This window comes from Orycteropus afer, unplaced genomic scaffold (assembly GCF_000298275.1).
Source record: "Orycteropus afer afer isolate SDZICR_OR568_19922 unplaced genomic scaffold, OryAfe1.0 scaffold00291, whole genome shotgun sequence".
NCBI classification, from domain to species: domain Eukaryota; kingdom Metazoa; phylum Chordata; class Mammalia; order Tubulidentata; family Orycteropodidae; genus Orycteropus; species Orycteropus afer.
The window spans coordinates 4,116,928-4,132,835 of record NW_006921878.1 but is presented as its reverse complement, the minus strand read 5'-3'; the positions used below and the strand labels follow the sequence as shown (position 1 = coordinate 4,132,835).

Here is a 15,908-nt window from a genome sequence, read left to right as displayed (position 1 = left end):
GCCACACATGGCAAACACATGACCCACTCACTCCGATGCTCCTTAGGTAGCCTCTGGAAGGAGACAGTGGGCAGTGGGGCTGGACGACAGGGGAGTCAGGGGCCCGCTCCTCACCCTGGGCTGTGGAGCCATCTGCTCCCCACCTCAGCTACCTCAGCTAGGAGATGGGGGTTGCAGGCATCTGGACCACATAAAACTTTTGCCAATTATTCATTTTAAACCCCACTCCAATGACCATGTCCTTGCAACGCTCCTGGGTGAGACACTTAGCCCGTTTCAACTGTCCCCCCTTCTGGGCAGCCAGGAGGGTTCCAAGCTTTAGTCCCACCTCTCTGCCTACAGGAACCAGGACTCAGGCTGCCCACCAGCTACTCTCAGGGAGAGCCTGGGATCAGTGGAGAAGGCTCCACAGAACGACAACTGGAGAGGGCAATACAAAGGCGGAGAGGGCCAAGTTTCAGCCACAGAATGCCGAGCAACAGGCGTGCAGGGGAGGTTCAGCTTAGTCATGCTGGAACTGAACCGCGGGCCATCCTGGGGCTTGGCCCTCAGGAGGCCTGTCATCCAATGCCCCAGAAACATGAGAAATGGCATACATGACCTGTCCCCTGGAAAAACAGCTCCCCTCACACCTCCTTCTTCATATCCTGCCCTGTCCTGTCCTCACACTCATACCCTCCTCTGCATAACCCCACCATCTACCAGGCCTTGGAGTCAAGGTCAGGCTCAAGCCCATGTCCAGTCCACACCCTTCAAGAGACCAATGCCAGGGCCAGGCCCACACCCTGGGGCCTCCTCACCTGAGGTAGGACAGACTTAGACTTGACCCTGTGGCTGGCCCAGCAGGCTGAGGACTTGAACTCTGGGTTCCAGGATGACTGGGAGAGTGCTCAAATAAGCAGGAATCGAGAAAGGCCCTGGGAAAAGGGAAATGCCCTCACAGGAGTATTTTAAAAACTTGGTGGGGCTGCTCAAGGCAGCCATGGAGCAGAAGGTGCCAGTGAGTGGGGCTTGTATGACTTGGGGAGAAAAATTCTGCAAGACAGAAGGCCGCCTAATTCGTCTGTTCTCTGTTCTGTGGCTCGGTGTTTGGCACTGCCGTCAGAGCCTGAACTTGAAGCAAAGTCACCCTTGCTGCACAGTTTTCACTGTCTGTGTTCCAGGTGGAGTCCTGCCCCCGCCTCTCCCCCCATTAACCAGGCCCCTCATGCTCCACAACCCTCACAGCATCAGGCATTGGAAAGGGCCTAGGTACTTACGTCGTCATACAAGGAGCCACTGATGTCTGCCCCATAGATAGGTGACATGAAAGTGAGGTTCTTCCAGTACTTTCGTTCCAGGTCATCAAAGTCCTGGTGCCGGGGGGTGCAGTACCTGATAGAGAAGTGAGACGACATGGCATGAGGCTCAGAGCATGGCCTGGTGGACTCCCCAGCAACCCCCAGCCGCCAGGAACACAGGGGAGCCTGGGCCCTGAAGCACCTCCTGGACACACCCCGGGAGAGCAGACACATGGGACCTGCTGCATGGCTCACGAACCCACCTGGTTACTGACAGGAAAAGGTTCACTCCAGGGGGAGCGATATGCAGGGGTCCATGAAGATGAAGGAGCATGGGGGGAGGGAGTGCGTGTGTGCTCCCCCCAGGAGCAGGCAGGGAGGGTTCCAGACACTTGGAACTATATGCCCAGCAGGGACAGCTGGAGCAGCATGAAGAACAGAGGGCCCTGGACCACCCTCACTGTCCTAGCAAATACCTGGAGCACTCCCTAAGGAGCCAGGCACAGCCCAAAGGGCAGTGACACCCAATGAGTGACAGAGCAGGCCCAGCCCTCACAGGACACACATTCCAAAGCAAAGAGATGGCTGGACACAAACAGATCAGTTCAGGGGGCAGAAGGCTGAGAGCAAGCAGACAGGAGAGCACACCACACTGGGGTAGGCCACGAACATGTGCTTGTGCAGCAAAGGGGGCCTGCGTGCTTCATGCGGACCCATGAGGGTCTGTGTGGGCTGTGTCTATCTACACCTTCATGCACGCCCATGAGTTTGTCCGTGTGTCTGTGTGCACCACGTGCCTGTGAGTGCACCATGTGGGGAGCCAGGACCTGAAGTGCAGGGAAGCATGCCTCTGAGGAGGTGACACACACCCAAAGTGTCACAGGAGGATGTGGGGGGTCCTGCAGGGTAGGAGACAAGCCCCAGGGCAGAGATGCAGCCCTGGCACCAGGGATGAGGGTGGTGTGAGGCTGGTGCTGCTGCCCGTGCAGCCCTACATTGGGACAAGGGCCTGGGAGAGCTCTGAGCACAGGTGGGCAATGGCCACTGGCACCTACAGTGTCCAGACCCCTCTTGGGGAGGCAGTGTGTGCCCTGAGTCTCTATGTCCATGGCCTCAAGTGGACTGTGCCTCATAGGAGTGGCTCCTGGAACCACCTGCGACGCCACATCACCAAGGCCCCAGGTAGGTATGCTGGCCCTCCAAGGTGTGACTCTCCTCTCCCTCACATACGTGTTCTAGGGACCTGGCCTCTGCCTGTGTGTCCACCTGCCCAGCCCTACGTACTTCTCGCTGTTGGCTAGGCGGCGGTACTCGCCAACAGTCATGGCCTTCTTCTGGATGTTGTACTGGGTGAAGAGGCCTGACTGGCCTGTCACCACCTGCTGGATGGGCGCCGGAATGACCACGTCATCAATGTCATCATACGTCTGCCGCGGCTTCCACTCCTTTGGAGGGATGATCTGCAGGAACAAGGCAGAGTCAGTGACACCTCGTACAACAGTGTCCCCCACTGCCCTCCCTGCCCGCATGCACACAGGCACGCACGCACACACAGACTCCTGAGGAGACATGGATAAGGCAAGGCAGAAACACACTGCTCCCACCTAAGGGCCCAAGGCCCCACCCAGATGCACTGAGTGAATCCCTAAGGCAGCACCAGGAAACTATATATTTAAAACTCCCAGGATTCTGCAAGGACCCCTGGTGGTACAACAGTTAAGCACTCAGCTACTAACCAAAGGTCAGCAGTTCAAGCCCACCAGCAGCTCTGCAGGAAGACAGACCTATTGCTCGGCTCCTAGAAAGATGACAGCCTAGGAAACCCTATAGGGCAGTTCTACTCAGTCACATGGGGTCACTGTGAATCAAAATCCACCCAACAACAACATGACTCTGGTGCCAAGCAGACATGGGCACCCCCACTTGGGCACAGCCATGTCCTCCTCTGAAAGCTGCCATCAGGCTCCTCTGCAGCTAGGACCCAGGGCCCACCAACCTGGAAAGGCACCCGCACAGCACCAGGGCTCAAGCCAATGCAGGTCTGCGTGATGCCGGACAGGGCAAATGTTAAGACAGGACCGATGGGTCAGGGGTAGAGTTCTCGTCCTCCAAGCAGGTAATAATGGGCTTTGATTGCCGGCCAGTGCACCTCCTTTGCAGACACCACCTTGCTTGTCAGTGGGGGCCCCCTGCTGCTAGGAAGCTCAACGGATCTCAATGGGGCTTCCAGACTAAGGTGGATTAGAAAGAAAGGCTTAATGATCAACTTCTGAAAATCAGCCCGTGAGAAGCCTATGGATCCCAAGGGTCCGATCTGCAACCAATCATGAGGATGGCACAAGACCAGGCAGCGTTTCATTCCGTTGTGTTGCCGTGAGTCGTCAGGAGCCAACTGAGAGCTGCCAACAACCACAAGGGGGGACTGGGTGTGTGTGTGCACTGGGGCCTCAGACATCTGAACTTGGGTGTGCTCATAACCCAGACTCCCTGTCATGTGCCCCAGAAGACATATCCCACACACACGAGCGCCAGAGCACAGCCCTGCACACTCATGCCACATGACAAGTTGGGACAGCTGTCTGGCCACGCAGACTTTATAAGCAAAGAGACTGAAGAACTACAGGCAGCCATGTTCATCTGGGCCCCGGCTTCACTGAGCACCTACCAGGGGTGGGGGTGGGGCACCAGAAAGCAAGGGTCCCTACCCTAGGGGGTCTTACATCCCAGGCAGGAAGGCAGAAGATAAATGTCAGAATTGATAAGGAAACGAGGCACCAAGTTACAAAGTTTAAAGTACTGTGCTGGATTGAATAGAAAAAAAAAAAAAAATACACTGCCATCGAATCAATTCTGACTCAGAGACCCCCCAATGGGTTTCCAAGGCAGTAAATCTTTACGGAAGTAGACTGATTGCCCCATCTTCCTTCTGCAGAGCAGCTGGTGGGTTTGAACCACCAAGTTTCCAGTTAGCAATCAAATGCCTTAAGCACTGTGCCACCAGTGAAGAGTCTCACCCAAATTCATGTACCCCAAAGCCTCAGAACGGGACCTTCTGTGGAAATCAGGCTAAGCTGAGGTCATAGTGGGAGGAGCAGGGAGTCACCTAAGGACCAGTGTCTTGATAAGAAGAGAAGACACAGACAGACACACAGGGGGACAGACCCCTGTGAGAGTGGAGGCAATGACTGCAGCAATGCAGCCATAAGCCAAGGACACCAAGGTCGCTGGCAGGCACCAAGCACTGGAAGAAGCCAGGCCATGTCCCCCAGAGCCTTCAGAAGCCAGACAGCTGACAGCTTGCTTTCAGACTTCTGCCTCTGGGACAGTGAGAGAACAAACCAGGTAAGCCCAGTTTGTGCATTTTGCTGCGGAGCCCAGGACACCTGCACCGAAAGTGAGGACAGACGGTAAGAGAAACAGGGCGGGCACCCCAAGCCCGGGGCTGCGAGCTGCCAGTCCAGCAGGACAACCAGATGCATTCACCGACAAGGGCACCCTGAGCACAAGTGCAGCTGGCTCACCGGCACCCTGGCCTGGTCAGTGGGCGCTGCCACACCTCAACCCCGAGCAGGTTCCGCCTCTTTCCATGAGGGAACACCAGGGGCTGGCGGGGAGGGCTGAGTATCTGGGCTTCTGGGATGTGCCCTAGCCACCAGGTCACAGCCAGGCACAGGAAGGGGGGCTGCAGCTGATGCCACGGAGCAGTGACAAGAGACATGGTCCCTCTGAGATGGGCCTGGGGCCTGGCACACCCATTCTCATAATGATGACCCCTTGAGGGGGTACAGCTGTGGTCGGTCCCCTTGACAGCTGAGGAAACCGAGGCATGGAGAGAATAAACAAGGTGCTGGTAGGTGGTGGCACGAGGATTCAAAAGCAGGCTCATGGCCACCACGCTCCAGCATCCTGAGGCAGCCATGGCACCTAGCCCTAGGCACAGCACGTGCTGGGCAGAGTCAGCTCAGAAGTCGAGACACACAGAGAAGGCAGTGCAGGGGGATGATGGTGGTAACCTTTCAAGGCCAATGGCAGCCAGGCTCAGACACTGTGTTTCAGGACCCTCTTGGCCTTTGTCTTGGGATTACTTGCCCTGAGGGGTTTAGGTGGGTCACAGGCCCATTCAAGAGGTGAGAAAAAGAAGGTCAGCAAGGGAGTGTGGGGCCCTGGCTCTTGGGGCCCTGGAGCCCCCACCCCTCTCCACCAAGCTACCCGGCCTCTTCATTGTCTGTTTCTTTCCTCAGATCAGGGGCGAGCCTCAGGGATGAGTCTTGAGGAGAGGACACTAGGCCAGGCCCCGGCTGGCACTGTGGTCCTGGTACAGGCCCCACACTTGATGCAGGGCTGGTGACTCCAGACTCTGGCGTGAGATAGGAGCCCAAGTCTCTCTCCAAGGTGCAAGTGGCTGGCTTTGGGAAAAGGAACAAAACCAACTGCTTCCAGTTCCTTGGCTAAAAGTTCTAGGAGCATGGAGGCCAGCTCAGGGCCAACATGGAAAGATAATGGTTTGGACCAACATTCACTGACAGCTTCCAGAGTGGCTGGCATCCATTTACTGCCCCCGAGGACTGTGGCGTCACACTGATGTAAGAAGTGGTTTGCCTGACAGAAAACATTGCCCCTCCAGCTGCCTGCTGACAACACGAGGTGCTACTTTGCCGTCAGCAGCAGGCTGCTTACCAAAGTACACCCCCACCAACAGGGCAGGTTCTCAGCCCACAATCTGGTCCCTGGGAACACAGGGCCATGCCTGTATTTGCAGGTGTCACAACTGGAGGGGGAGGGTGCTACTGCCATCGAGTGGGTGCAGACCAGGGATGCTGCTCAACGCCCTGCAGTACACAGGACGCTGCCCCCTGGAAGGATCCATCTGCATCCACGGTGCCGGGATGAGCAGCCAGCCTAGCCTTAAGTGGGGGAGGGGCCACCTCCTGGAGAACATGATCATCGCATCAGGAGATGGCCTGCGTCCGGGGCTTTCTTCTCTGCCCACTACCACTGCATCCCACAACAGCCAGGTGTCTGTGGCCTGTGTTTGTACAGGCCATGACCACAGAGTACATGGGTCACACCCAGCTGGTCTACAGTTAAGATTAAGTTAAGATTAAGTTAAGAGGTAAGACAAAGATGTTTGATGGCGCAGAAGCAGAAAAATAAAAACAAGGTGGCCCAGACCTCCAGGACACAAGACGGTCTCACAGGGAGATGGGTTATACAAGTCCAAGCCCATGAACTTGGGCTGCTCTTTAATTTGCAGCATTGGCACCTTGTGACCCAAAGCCTGAGTTTCCTGCTGCAGCAGTTCCATGGGCCCCTCAGTCGGAACCTGGAGGAGTCCCAAGTCCACACCGACAGTACTCGTCAAGGGGAACCTGGGAATTCCCTTCTGTTTTGTTAGAGGAAACGTGGCCAGAAGCCCAGTCTGCTAAAGGAATCCAAATGCCAGGTCCAAACTTGGCGTATGCTTTCAAAATAGAGCCTCAGGCTACTTTGCTCATTTACAGACTGTGTAACAGGCACCGCTAGAGCACAGACCTCTGAGACCCAGGAATGGCTACACACTCTACCCCCAATCTGTGAAAACCAATTAGGGCAGCACATTGGTTAAGCTCTCAGCTGCCAATAGAAAGGTCTGTGGTTCGAATCCGTAAGCCACTCTGCAAGAGAATGATGTAGTACTCTATTTCCGTAAAAACTGACAGCCTTAGAAACCCTATGGAGCAGTTCTACTCTGTCCTCTAGGGGCGCTGTGAGTCGGAATCAACTTGATAGCAATGAGTTTTGGAAACCACACTTCCACACTGTCTCTGTCAGTCGTACTGTGGTGGCTCATGTGCTCTGCCACCAGGATTTCCAATACCAGCAGGGTCACCCATGGTGGAGAGGTTCCAGAGATTCTTCCAGAGTAGGACAAACTAGGAAGAAAGGCCTGGTGATCTCCTGAACATCAGCTGATGAAACCCAGTGCATCCCGACAGAGCACTGTCACTGACAGTGCTGCCAACAGGCTCCCTGGGCTGGAAGGCAGTGGAACTCACGGTGGCCTCACCACAGACTCAAGTCAAATGATCATCATGAAGATGACGCAGGACCGGGCAGCGCGTCATCCTGCTTGTACATACAGTCACTGGGAGTGAGAGGCAACTAGACAACTGACAACAGGAAACCACACTTCACTTGACACATGATAAATGGGGGCAACAAATGCTACATGAACACAGGGTCAACCTACACCCATGTGAGACAGGAAAAATCCCTCAGGATGGAAGGAATGTTCCAAAGACTGACACCCTCACATATCTGCCAAGACACATGGGCCCTGAAAGGAGGATCTTCAGACAGTGACTATTTGGGGGAAATCAACTGGAAGAACCTGGGGTATCCTGACTGCCCCTCAGTGCCATACAGGCCAAGGTGGCAACCTGACTGGAAGTATCTGGAGGAGGAGCCCTAGCCAAGCCCAAGGAATGGGAAGAATAAGCGTCCAAAGATGACAGTGGACACCTGGCGGACGGCCACTGAAGGCCGTGTGGCCCAGCTGGGAGCACCTGGGCAGCTGGTGGTAGGCGTAGGTGGTAGGTGTAGGTGGTAGGCGTAGGTGGTAGGTGGTAGGCATAGGTGGTAGGTGGTAGGTGTAGGTGGTAGGCGTAGGTGGTAGGTGGTAGGCGTAGGTGGTAGGCGTAGGTGGTAGGTGGTAGGCGTAGGTGGTAGGTGGTAGGCCTGACAAGAGGGCAAGAGTCGAGGGGCCAGCTCCTGCCCCGAACCAGCCTATTCCAAAGCCATTCTGCCAGCACAGAGGACAAGAGTGGCCAGGAACCTCCCTGTGACCACCTAGCAGCAGGACCACTGTGGACGAGGCACCCCAGAGCACTGTACAAGATGTCCTTGAGCATCTCGACTCCTCCCAGAAGGACCCCAGCGCTGTCCCGTCTCCCGCCACCCACACTAGACCCCTCCCCTTGGCCTCTCCTACCCCAGCCTTCCCTGCGAGCAGCCAGGGAACTGGTAGAGAAGCACCCAGAGGATGACCAGAGTGGATGTGAAGTATGGCCCAGGCCCACTGCAGGCTGGCCCCAACCCTCTGCAGCCCGTGACGCACCCAACATCCTCCTCTCATCTCCTCAAGCCTTACAGATCTCAGGGGGCAAGAAAGGGTGGGTAAGATGACCAAACACAACTCTGATGAAACAATGCAGCTCGCTACACCAGACAGGCTCACGGGCAGCACAGGAACGCCCCACAGTCACCCCCACACGAACATACCCCACACAGGCATGCCCCACAGAGGCACACACACGTACACACAGAGACATGTGTACACAGGCACAGAGAAGAGTGATCCAGGCCAACGAGGGCAGGCAGAGGGGACCCCCAAGTCAGGAGGCTGGCAGCCCGAGGGGCAGACCCAGGGCCCTAGTCTGAAATAAGGGGTTGCTTGGGGCCGGAGCAGACACTTCCCTGAGCCATCTGTCCCTGCAGAGTAACAGGGAGGCCAGCTGGGTGGCTAGAGGCACCACAGTGATATCCCTATGAGCCAGGAGAGGAGCAGGGAGGTGGGGGCCTACAAGTGTGAATGTACACATGGGTGTGTGGGGGATGAGCATGTTCGTGAGTGCGTGTGAGTATGTGCAGCCGTGGGGGTGTGCACAGGTGTGAGTATACAGTTGTGTGAATGGGTGTGTGAGTAGATGTGCAGGTATACGCATGCAGGTGTGTGTGCAGTTGTGGGAGTATACACACGGGGTGTGTGACTGTGCAGTTGTGTGTATGCGGGTGTGGGAAGGTGTACACAGGCACAGGGGGTGTGAACGAGTACAGATGCCATGTGCACAGATTGTGGGGGGTGCACACAGCATGTCAGATGTGAGCCTGCAGATGCCAAGGCCTCTCAGCTGACTGCAGGGGTGAGAGCACCATCCACACTCACACATGCCCACGCACTCCCATGTCCCCTCCATCACACAGACTGCCTGGGGGGCTTCTCCCAGGTCACCCTGCCCCCTTAGCCAGTTTCAGAAAAAGTTCTCACATCCAAAGGCAAATTCTGATCAAAAAGAAAACAACAAATGGAAACTATTTAGTGAGCGTGAAAAAGAACACGCAAGACAAGCACAAAAGAAAAACGTACCCCTGAAAACATCTGCCTCACCAGATCTCCAGGACAAATGGTTTCTAGTCAGTTCAAATCAGCAACAAACTGGTCCAGCTGAATTAGAAACTCAGAGCAGAGAAATGGGGACGTGGGGGGGGGGGGGTGGCAGTGCAGTGCCACACAGACGAGAGGCCACCACCAGAGTGCAGGTGCACCAAAAGCAGCAGCACAGAGAACAGAAGTTTCCAGAAATGGCCAGGGACCAGGTGGCCAGGCCCAGAAAACAGAGATGAGTGTGAGGAATGAGGGCAGGGAACAAGGCAGAGGGGACGTGACGGGGTGGGAATTAAAGGCGTCTCTGCCAAAGGAAACAGAACAAAAAGTCCAAGATCTTTGCTTCCAACGACTCTCCTGGGATCAAAGGCGACTTGAATTCCCAAACAGAAAGACCTGCTGAACCCTGGGGAAGATGGGCAAGTCCAGAGATATGGACAAAGCCTCGCAGGATTCTAGACAAAGGAAGGTCCCCTCACTCCATGGACACAGGGGCTGAGACAGGGATTCAGGCAGGGTGCGGAATTCCCCCTAACAGGGAACCTGAGAAGGCAGCCAGGAGGCCAAGCCCCAGGGTGGGGAGTGTAATCAGTAATTCAGACCAGCCACTCCATCAGTCAGGGAGAAGAGCCCCAAACCTACACGAACACCAGCAACGGGTTCTAGAGCCTCCTTCTCAAGATTACCGACTTCAGCCAGCTCAAAAACAACTGGCTGAACACTGGCCTTGAGCGCTGAACTAAGGCTAAAACACCACCAGACCCGGCTGCAGTCGTTCCGTCACGTCTTTACTATCACAATGCCTAATGAACAAAAATCAGGAGGGAGTGGGGAGGAGAGAAGAGATATGGGAAAGTGGAAAAAGAAGGGCTCACTGCTTTATGTTTCTTTTAAAGCCAATTAATCAAAGAATAAAGCTGTTGGTTTATATTTTAGTCAAAAATTCCAGAAAGAATCCTGATCAAAAGGGAGGACATGACGAACAGATTTTCAAATTCTCATGGAACCGTAACTTTCTAGAGTCATAGAGGCTAGATGAGCCCGTGAAACAATCTTCACCTTAAACTTTCAACCAAAAATATCCCCTGAAGTCTTGTCTACACCGAACAATGGTTTAGCTTCACTAGTGAAGACTGTCTGTCTCGAGCACTGTGTTCTTGTAAGAACTAGCTCTATGGAATCAAAGTGACAACAGTAACCCAAAGGTTAGAGAGGAAACTGAAGGGGAAGTGAGTTTATATGAAGGGAAGAGAAACAATTCAGAAAAGAAGGGTGAGAATGCACAATCAGAGAAGAATGCCATAGATTCACATAATTGTACACATAGAAACTGGTATATCTATTGTCATACACACTTTCAACAACAACAATAACAAAAAAAGTGTAAGTTTATTATTAGAAGTATGAGGAAGGTAAGGAGATGATAACTATGGTTATTAACTAACAAAATCAGCCAAGACCAGACAGTGAGGGGAGAGTGGAGGAGGGAGGAAGGAAGATGTGACTGATCTCCTCACTGAAGCTCAGGAACACGTACTGTTTAAGGGGTCTGCAAACTACAGTCCGGGGGCCAAAGCGGGCCCTGGACCATGCCTGCCCTCTGCCTGCTTTTGTACAGCCTGTGAGCTAAGAATGTCTTTTCTATTTTTAATAGTTGACGGAAATCAAAAGAATATTTTACAACACATGAAAATAATACGAAATTCACATTTCCATGTCCATAAATAAAGTTTTATTGGCACAGAGCCATGCCCATTCATTTATATGTAGTCTACAGCCATATTCAAGCTACAGTGGCTCAAAAATGAGTGGTGTGACAGAAACCATTTGGCTCACAAAGCCAAAAACATTCAACTATCTGGCCGTTGATAGAATATGCTTGCCACCCACTGTTATAAAAAATAATCCCTGGGTGGTGTGAATGGGTAACACACTCAGCCCTTAACCCAGAGGCACCTCAAAAGAAAGGCCTGACTGGAGACACTCTGGAACACAGAGCTGCTCTGACCTCGTGGGGCCACCGTGAGTCAGGCTGAGTCGACAGCAGCCAGCAGAGAACTAGGTATCTTAGATAAAGTGAGAGTCACACAGAACACAACCAGAAGACCCACACCAACAGAGGACTCATCTTCCGAGTTACCAGGTGGCATCGTCCCCCACACACTCACACACGTACACACACAGACACACTCACCTCACACACATTCATACTCATTGTTACAGACTAAACTGTGTCCCCTAAAACCACGTGTTGTAAATCCTAAAACCTCCAAACCTGTGGATATAATCTTACTTGAGAATACAATTTTCTTTGTTGTATTACGAGACCCTATCCGTGTGTAGGGCCCATATTTGCACAGGGTGTGTCTTAAGCCAATCACCTTTGCCATATAAAGGCGATTAGGCAGAGAAGCAGGCACAAATGGAGAAGGACTGAGGCCACATGAGACAGCCCATGAAGCGAGGGAGAGAAACTGGAAGAGACTAAGACCTGCCTCCAGAGTCCAGAGAGGGCGACGCTTTCCCCGGAGCTGGCACCCAGGACTGGGACTTCCAGCGTCCAGACTGTGAGAAAATAAATGTGTTTGTGGTATTTGTAGCACTAAGAGACTAAGACGCCCACCAAGAAACATGCAGACTATGCCACCCACCCTCACGGTGAGTGGATGTACAGAGAGCTGGGTGCTACCATCGACATCTCAACGTAAAGTACAGCATGAAGTCCACACGTCTGCGGTTACCACACATGCTTGTTTACATGTCACACGCCGTGGGAAGACACAAATGAGACTGGTCACGATGACTGGGAATCAGATAGAGGGAGACACCCTCATCACGCTCAACCCTGGCACGCTGTTTGAACTCACCCTGCCTGTGCCCTACCATCTCCAAAACCAAAACCTGTCTAACGAGGGGGCATAACAGCCTCCCCAGCACTGACTCCCTCAGAAAGCCCTCCTCTCCTCCCAGGATGCCCCAGGCGGACATCTGGCTTCCACCACACTCCCCTTGTTCTGCCCCCACCCAGCTGTCTACATGCACGGGGCAGGACTGCGCTGCTCATTTCTGAATTCTACTCCCTAGAACAGCCCCTGGCCCAGTGTATGAGCTCAGCCACTGTTTGGTGAATGACTGAGGTTAGGAATGGCTCGATGCTGGGTCCTGGTGGGAGAAAGGACAGGATGGAGGGGGGTAAACCTGGGCCAAGGACGGGCCCTCACCCACCTTGGCCAGGCCTGCGCGGTGGGCACCCTGGGACTCGATGTAGGCCACGTATTTGTTGAAGTCCTTAAACTCCTCCATGGTCGGGCGGAATGTCATGATCTTGCAGCTTGGATTCTGGGCACTGTGGTCTTCGGAGCCCATGGCTGCAGCAGTGAGAGCGCCACACCTGAGGAGAGATGGGAAGAAGGTCAGGGCGCCACATCTCATTCTCCTCCCCCTCTGAGCATGAGCAAAATGCCCGGCCGCATGGGGGAGGACACAGGCACCAATGGCCGCAGCTGAGCCAGGGCGCCATGGAAAGCCGAAGCACCTTTGTTCCTCCAGCAGATTCAGGCCATTGACTAATGAAAAACAGAGACATGTGCTCTGGAAAGCCAAGGCCACACTGGAAGTCGGCGCCCTGACTTTACACCAGGGCCCTCGGCGATGAAAGCTTTCCAGACCAGGAACTCAGCTGCACTTGCCGGCACCAGCCTCCAGTCACTCCATTCGCTGTACAGCCAGCAGCCAGCCGGGACGGCGCTCATAGTCTCCAAAGCAAGCGGTGTGTGAGTCCGAGTGCCTTCACAGTGAGCACTCGAGAGCAGAGGGGTGCACGACCCAGGTAAGGTCCCCAGGTGTGCATGTGTCCGTGGGACTGGTCTGGCCCAAGGAGTCCCACTATCAGCCCAAGGTGGGAATCCTGACCAGGAGCACAAGAGACCCAACCTCATGGCCACACATACTTGAAGTCACTGAAAAGGCCTGGTCAGTTATAAATCAGCCTGGATGTTGCTGCACAGCCCGGGAGGTGCAAACGGTGAATGTGCTCAGCTGCAAACCACAAGGCTGGCGGTTCAAATACACAGGTGCCTTAGAAGAAAGGCCTGACAATCTACTTATGAAAACTCAGCCATTGAAACCTCTGTGGCGCACAGTTCTACTCTGACACACACGGGGTCGCCAGGGCAACTGGCTTGGTGGGTTTTGGTCTGGACATTTTGCCACTAGCGGGCAGCGTAGCCCAGGCTGCTTGTTCAAGGCCAAAGCAGACAAAAGGGTCAGGTTCTCCTCTCAGGAGCTGGCCAGAGGAATGACATCCTGTCCTGGGGGTTAGGGGACCCAGCAGGCAGCTGGCAGCCCACCCCTACTGGAAGGGCCTGCTTGGTGGACACAAAGTAGGACCACAGAAACCCTGTTGGATTTAGAAAAGTCCAGAACGCAAGTGCACACAAGCGCGTTCAGAAGGAAAGTGAACAAAGTCCACCTCCCCCTTCCTGCCTCCCCCCACAACGACCTGAGACTGAGAAGGAAAGACAAGAGGCCCCGCGGTCCCCTGGGCTCATCAGGTGCACTCCACCCAGTGGGCACTAGAGGGCAGCATCGCCCAGCAACTGGCACGCGGCTTGGGGAACTCCTGGAGACCCAGTGATTCCCATCCCTCCCTGCAGAAAACTCTGTACAAGGGGGAGTGGAGGGAGGAGGGGAGCGATGAGCAAACCTCCTAATAGCAGCTGGATCCTATGAGAAGACGGGATACTGTTGTTAGGTGCCGTCGAGTCGTCTCTAACTCATAGCAACCCTATGGACAACAGAACAAAACACTGCCCAGTCCTGTGTCAGCCCCACGATCACTGCAGCCACTGTGTCATTCCATCTCATTGGGGGCCTTCCCCTTTTTCACCGACCCTCCATTTCACCAAGCATGAGATCTTTCTTCAGAGAAAGTTCCCTTCTGACAACATGACCAAAGTGAGGTAAGTCTGGCCATTCTCGCTTCCAAGGAGCATTCCAGATGCAATTCTTCCAGGACAGATCGTTAGTTCCTCTGGCAGTCCATGGTACTTTCAGTATTCTTCACCAACTCCACAACTCAAAAGCATCGACTCTTCTTTGGTATTCCTCATTCACTGTCCAGCTCTCACGTGTATATGAGGCAACCGAAAATACCATGGCTTGAGTTAGGCGCACCTTAGTCTTCTCTGGAGACAACTTTGGTCTTCAGCACGTGAAAGAGGTCTTTTGCAGCAGATGTACCCAATGCAAATACGTCGTCTGATGTCCTGACTGCTGCTTCCATTGGTATTGACTGTAGAACCAAGTCATATGAAGTCTCTGACAACTTCAATGGTTTCTTCATTTACCATGATGCTGCTTCTTGGTCCAAAAACAAAAACAACACACTCACTGCCGTCGAGTCGAATCTGACTCATAGCAACCCCTCCTTGAGTTTCCAAGGCGGTATCTCTACGAAAGTACACTGCCCAATCTTCCTTCCAAGGAGTGGCTGGTGGGTTTGAACTGCCAACCTTCTGGTTAGCAGTCAAATGCCTTAGGCACTATGTCACCAGAGCTCCTGCTTATTGGTCCAGTTGTGAGGATTTGTGTTTTCTTTATGTTGAGGTGTAATTCATACTGGAGACTGTAGTCTTTAATCTTCATCAGAAAGTACTTCAAGTCATCCCCACTTTCAGCAAGCAAAGTCATGTGGTCTGTGTATCACAGGTTGTTAATGAGTCTTTCTTCAATCCTCATGCGGCGTTCTTCTTCATACAGTCCTGCTTCTCGGATTATTTGCTCAGCATATAGACTGAATAAGTATGGTGAAAGGATACAACCCTGATGCACTCCCTTCCTGATTTTAAACCATGTGGTGTCCCCTTGTTCCATTCGAACGACAGCCTCCTTGTCTATGTACACGTTCCTCGTGAGTACAATTAAGTGTTCTGGAATTCCTATTCTTCTCAATGTTATCCATAATTTGCTATGATCCACACAATCAAATGCTTTTGCAAAGTCAATAAAACACAAGTAAACATCTTTCTGGTGTTCTTTGCTTTCAAGCCAAGACCCATCTGACATCAGCAATGATATCTCGTTCCATGTCCTCTTCTGAATCCAGCTTGCATTTCCCGAAGTTCTGTCAATATACTGCTGCAACCGTTTTTGAATTATCTTCAGTAAGATATTACTTGCGTGTGATATTAATGATACTGTTTGATAATTTACACTTTCTGTGGGATCACCTTTCTTTGAAATGGGTACAAATATGGATCTCTTCCAGTCACTCAGCCAGGAAGCTGTTCCAAGTCTCTTGGCATAGCTGAGTGAGTGCCTCCAGCACCGCATCTGTTTGTTGAAACATCTCAATGGGTATTCTGTCAATTCCTGGAGCCTTGTTCTTCGCCAATTCCTTCAGTGCAGCTTCAAGTTCTTCCTTCAATACCATTGGTTCTTGATCATGGTCACTTTCTGAAATGGATGAACATTTGACCTTTTTT

The 15,908-nt window shown here is 53.2% G+C and overlaps 1 protein-coding gene across 1 annotated transcript in view; it reads right to left on the bottom strand.

Annotated features, from left to right (window-relative positions):
* Positions 1–12,789, bottom strand: part of KDM4B (lysine demethylase 4B) — a 141,858-nt gene extending 129,069 nt beyond the window's left edge. Inside the window, exons 1-3 of the mRNA XM_042782345.1 lie at positions 12,649–12,789; positions 2,565–2,740; positions 1,260–1,374 (exon numbers count right to left, since the gene is read on the bottom strand). Of these exons, the coding sequence (XP_042638279.1) occupies positions 1,260–1,374; positions 2,565–2,740; positions 12,649–12,789 (432 nt within the window). The remainder of the gene's footprint in view (positions 1–1,259; positions 1,375–2,564; positions 2,741–12,648) is intronic.
* Positions 12,790–15,908: the final 3,119 nt, after the last annotated feature.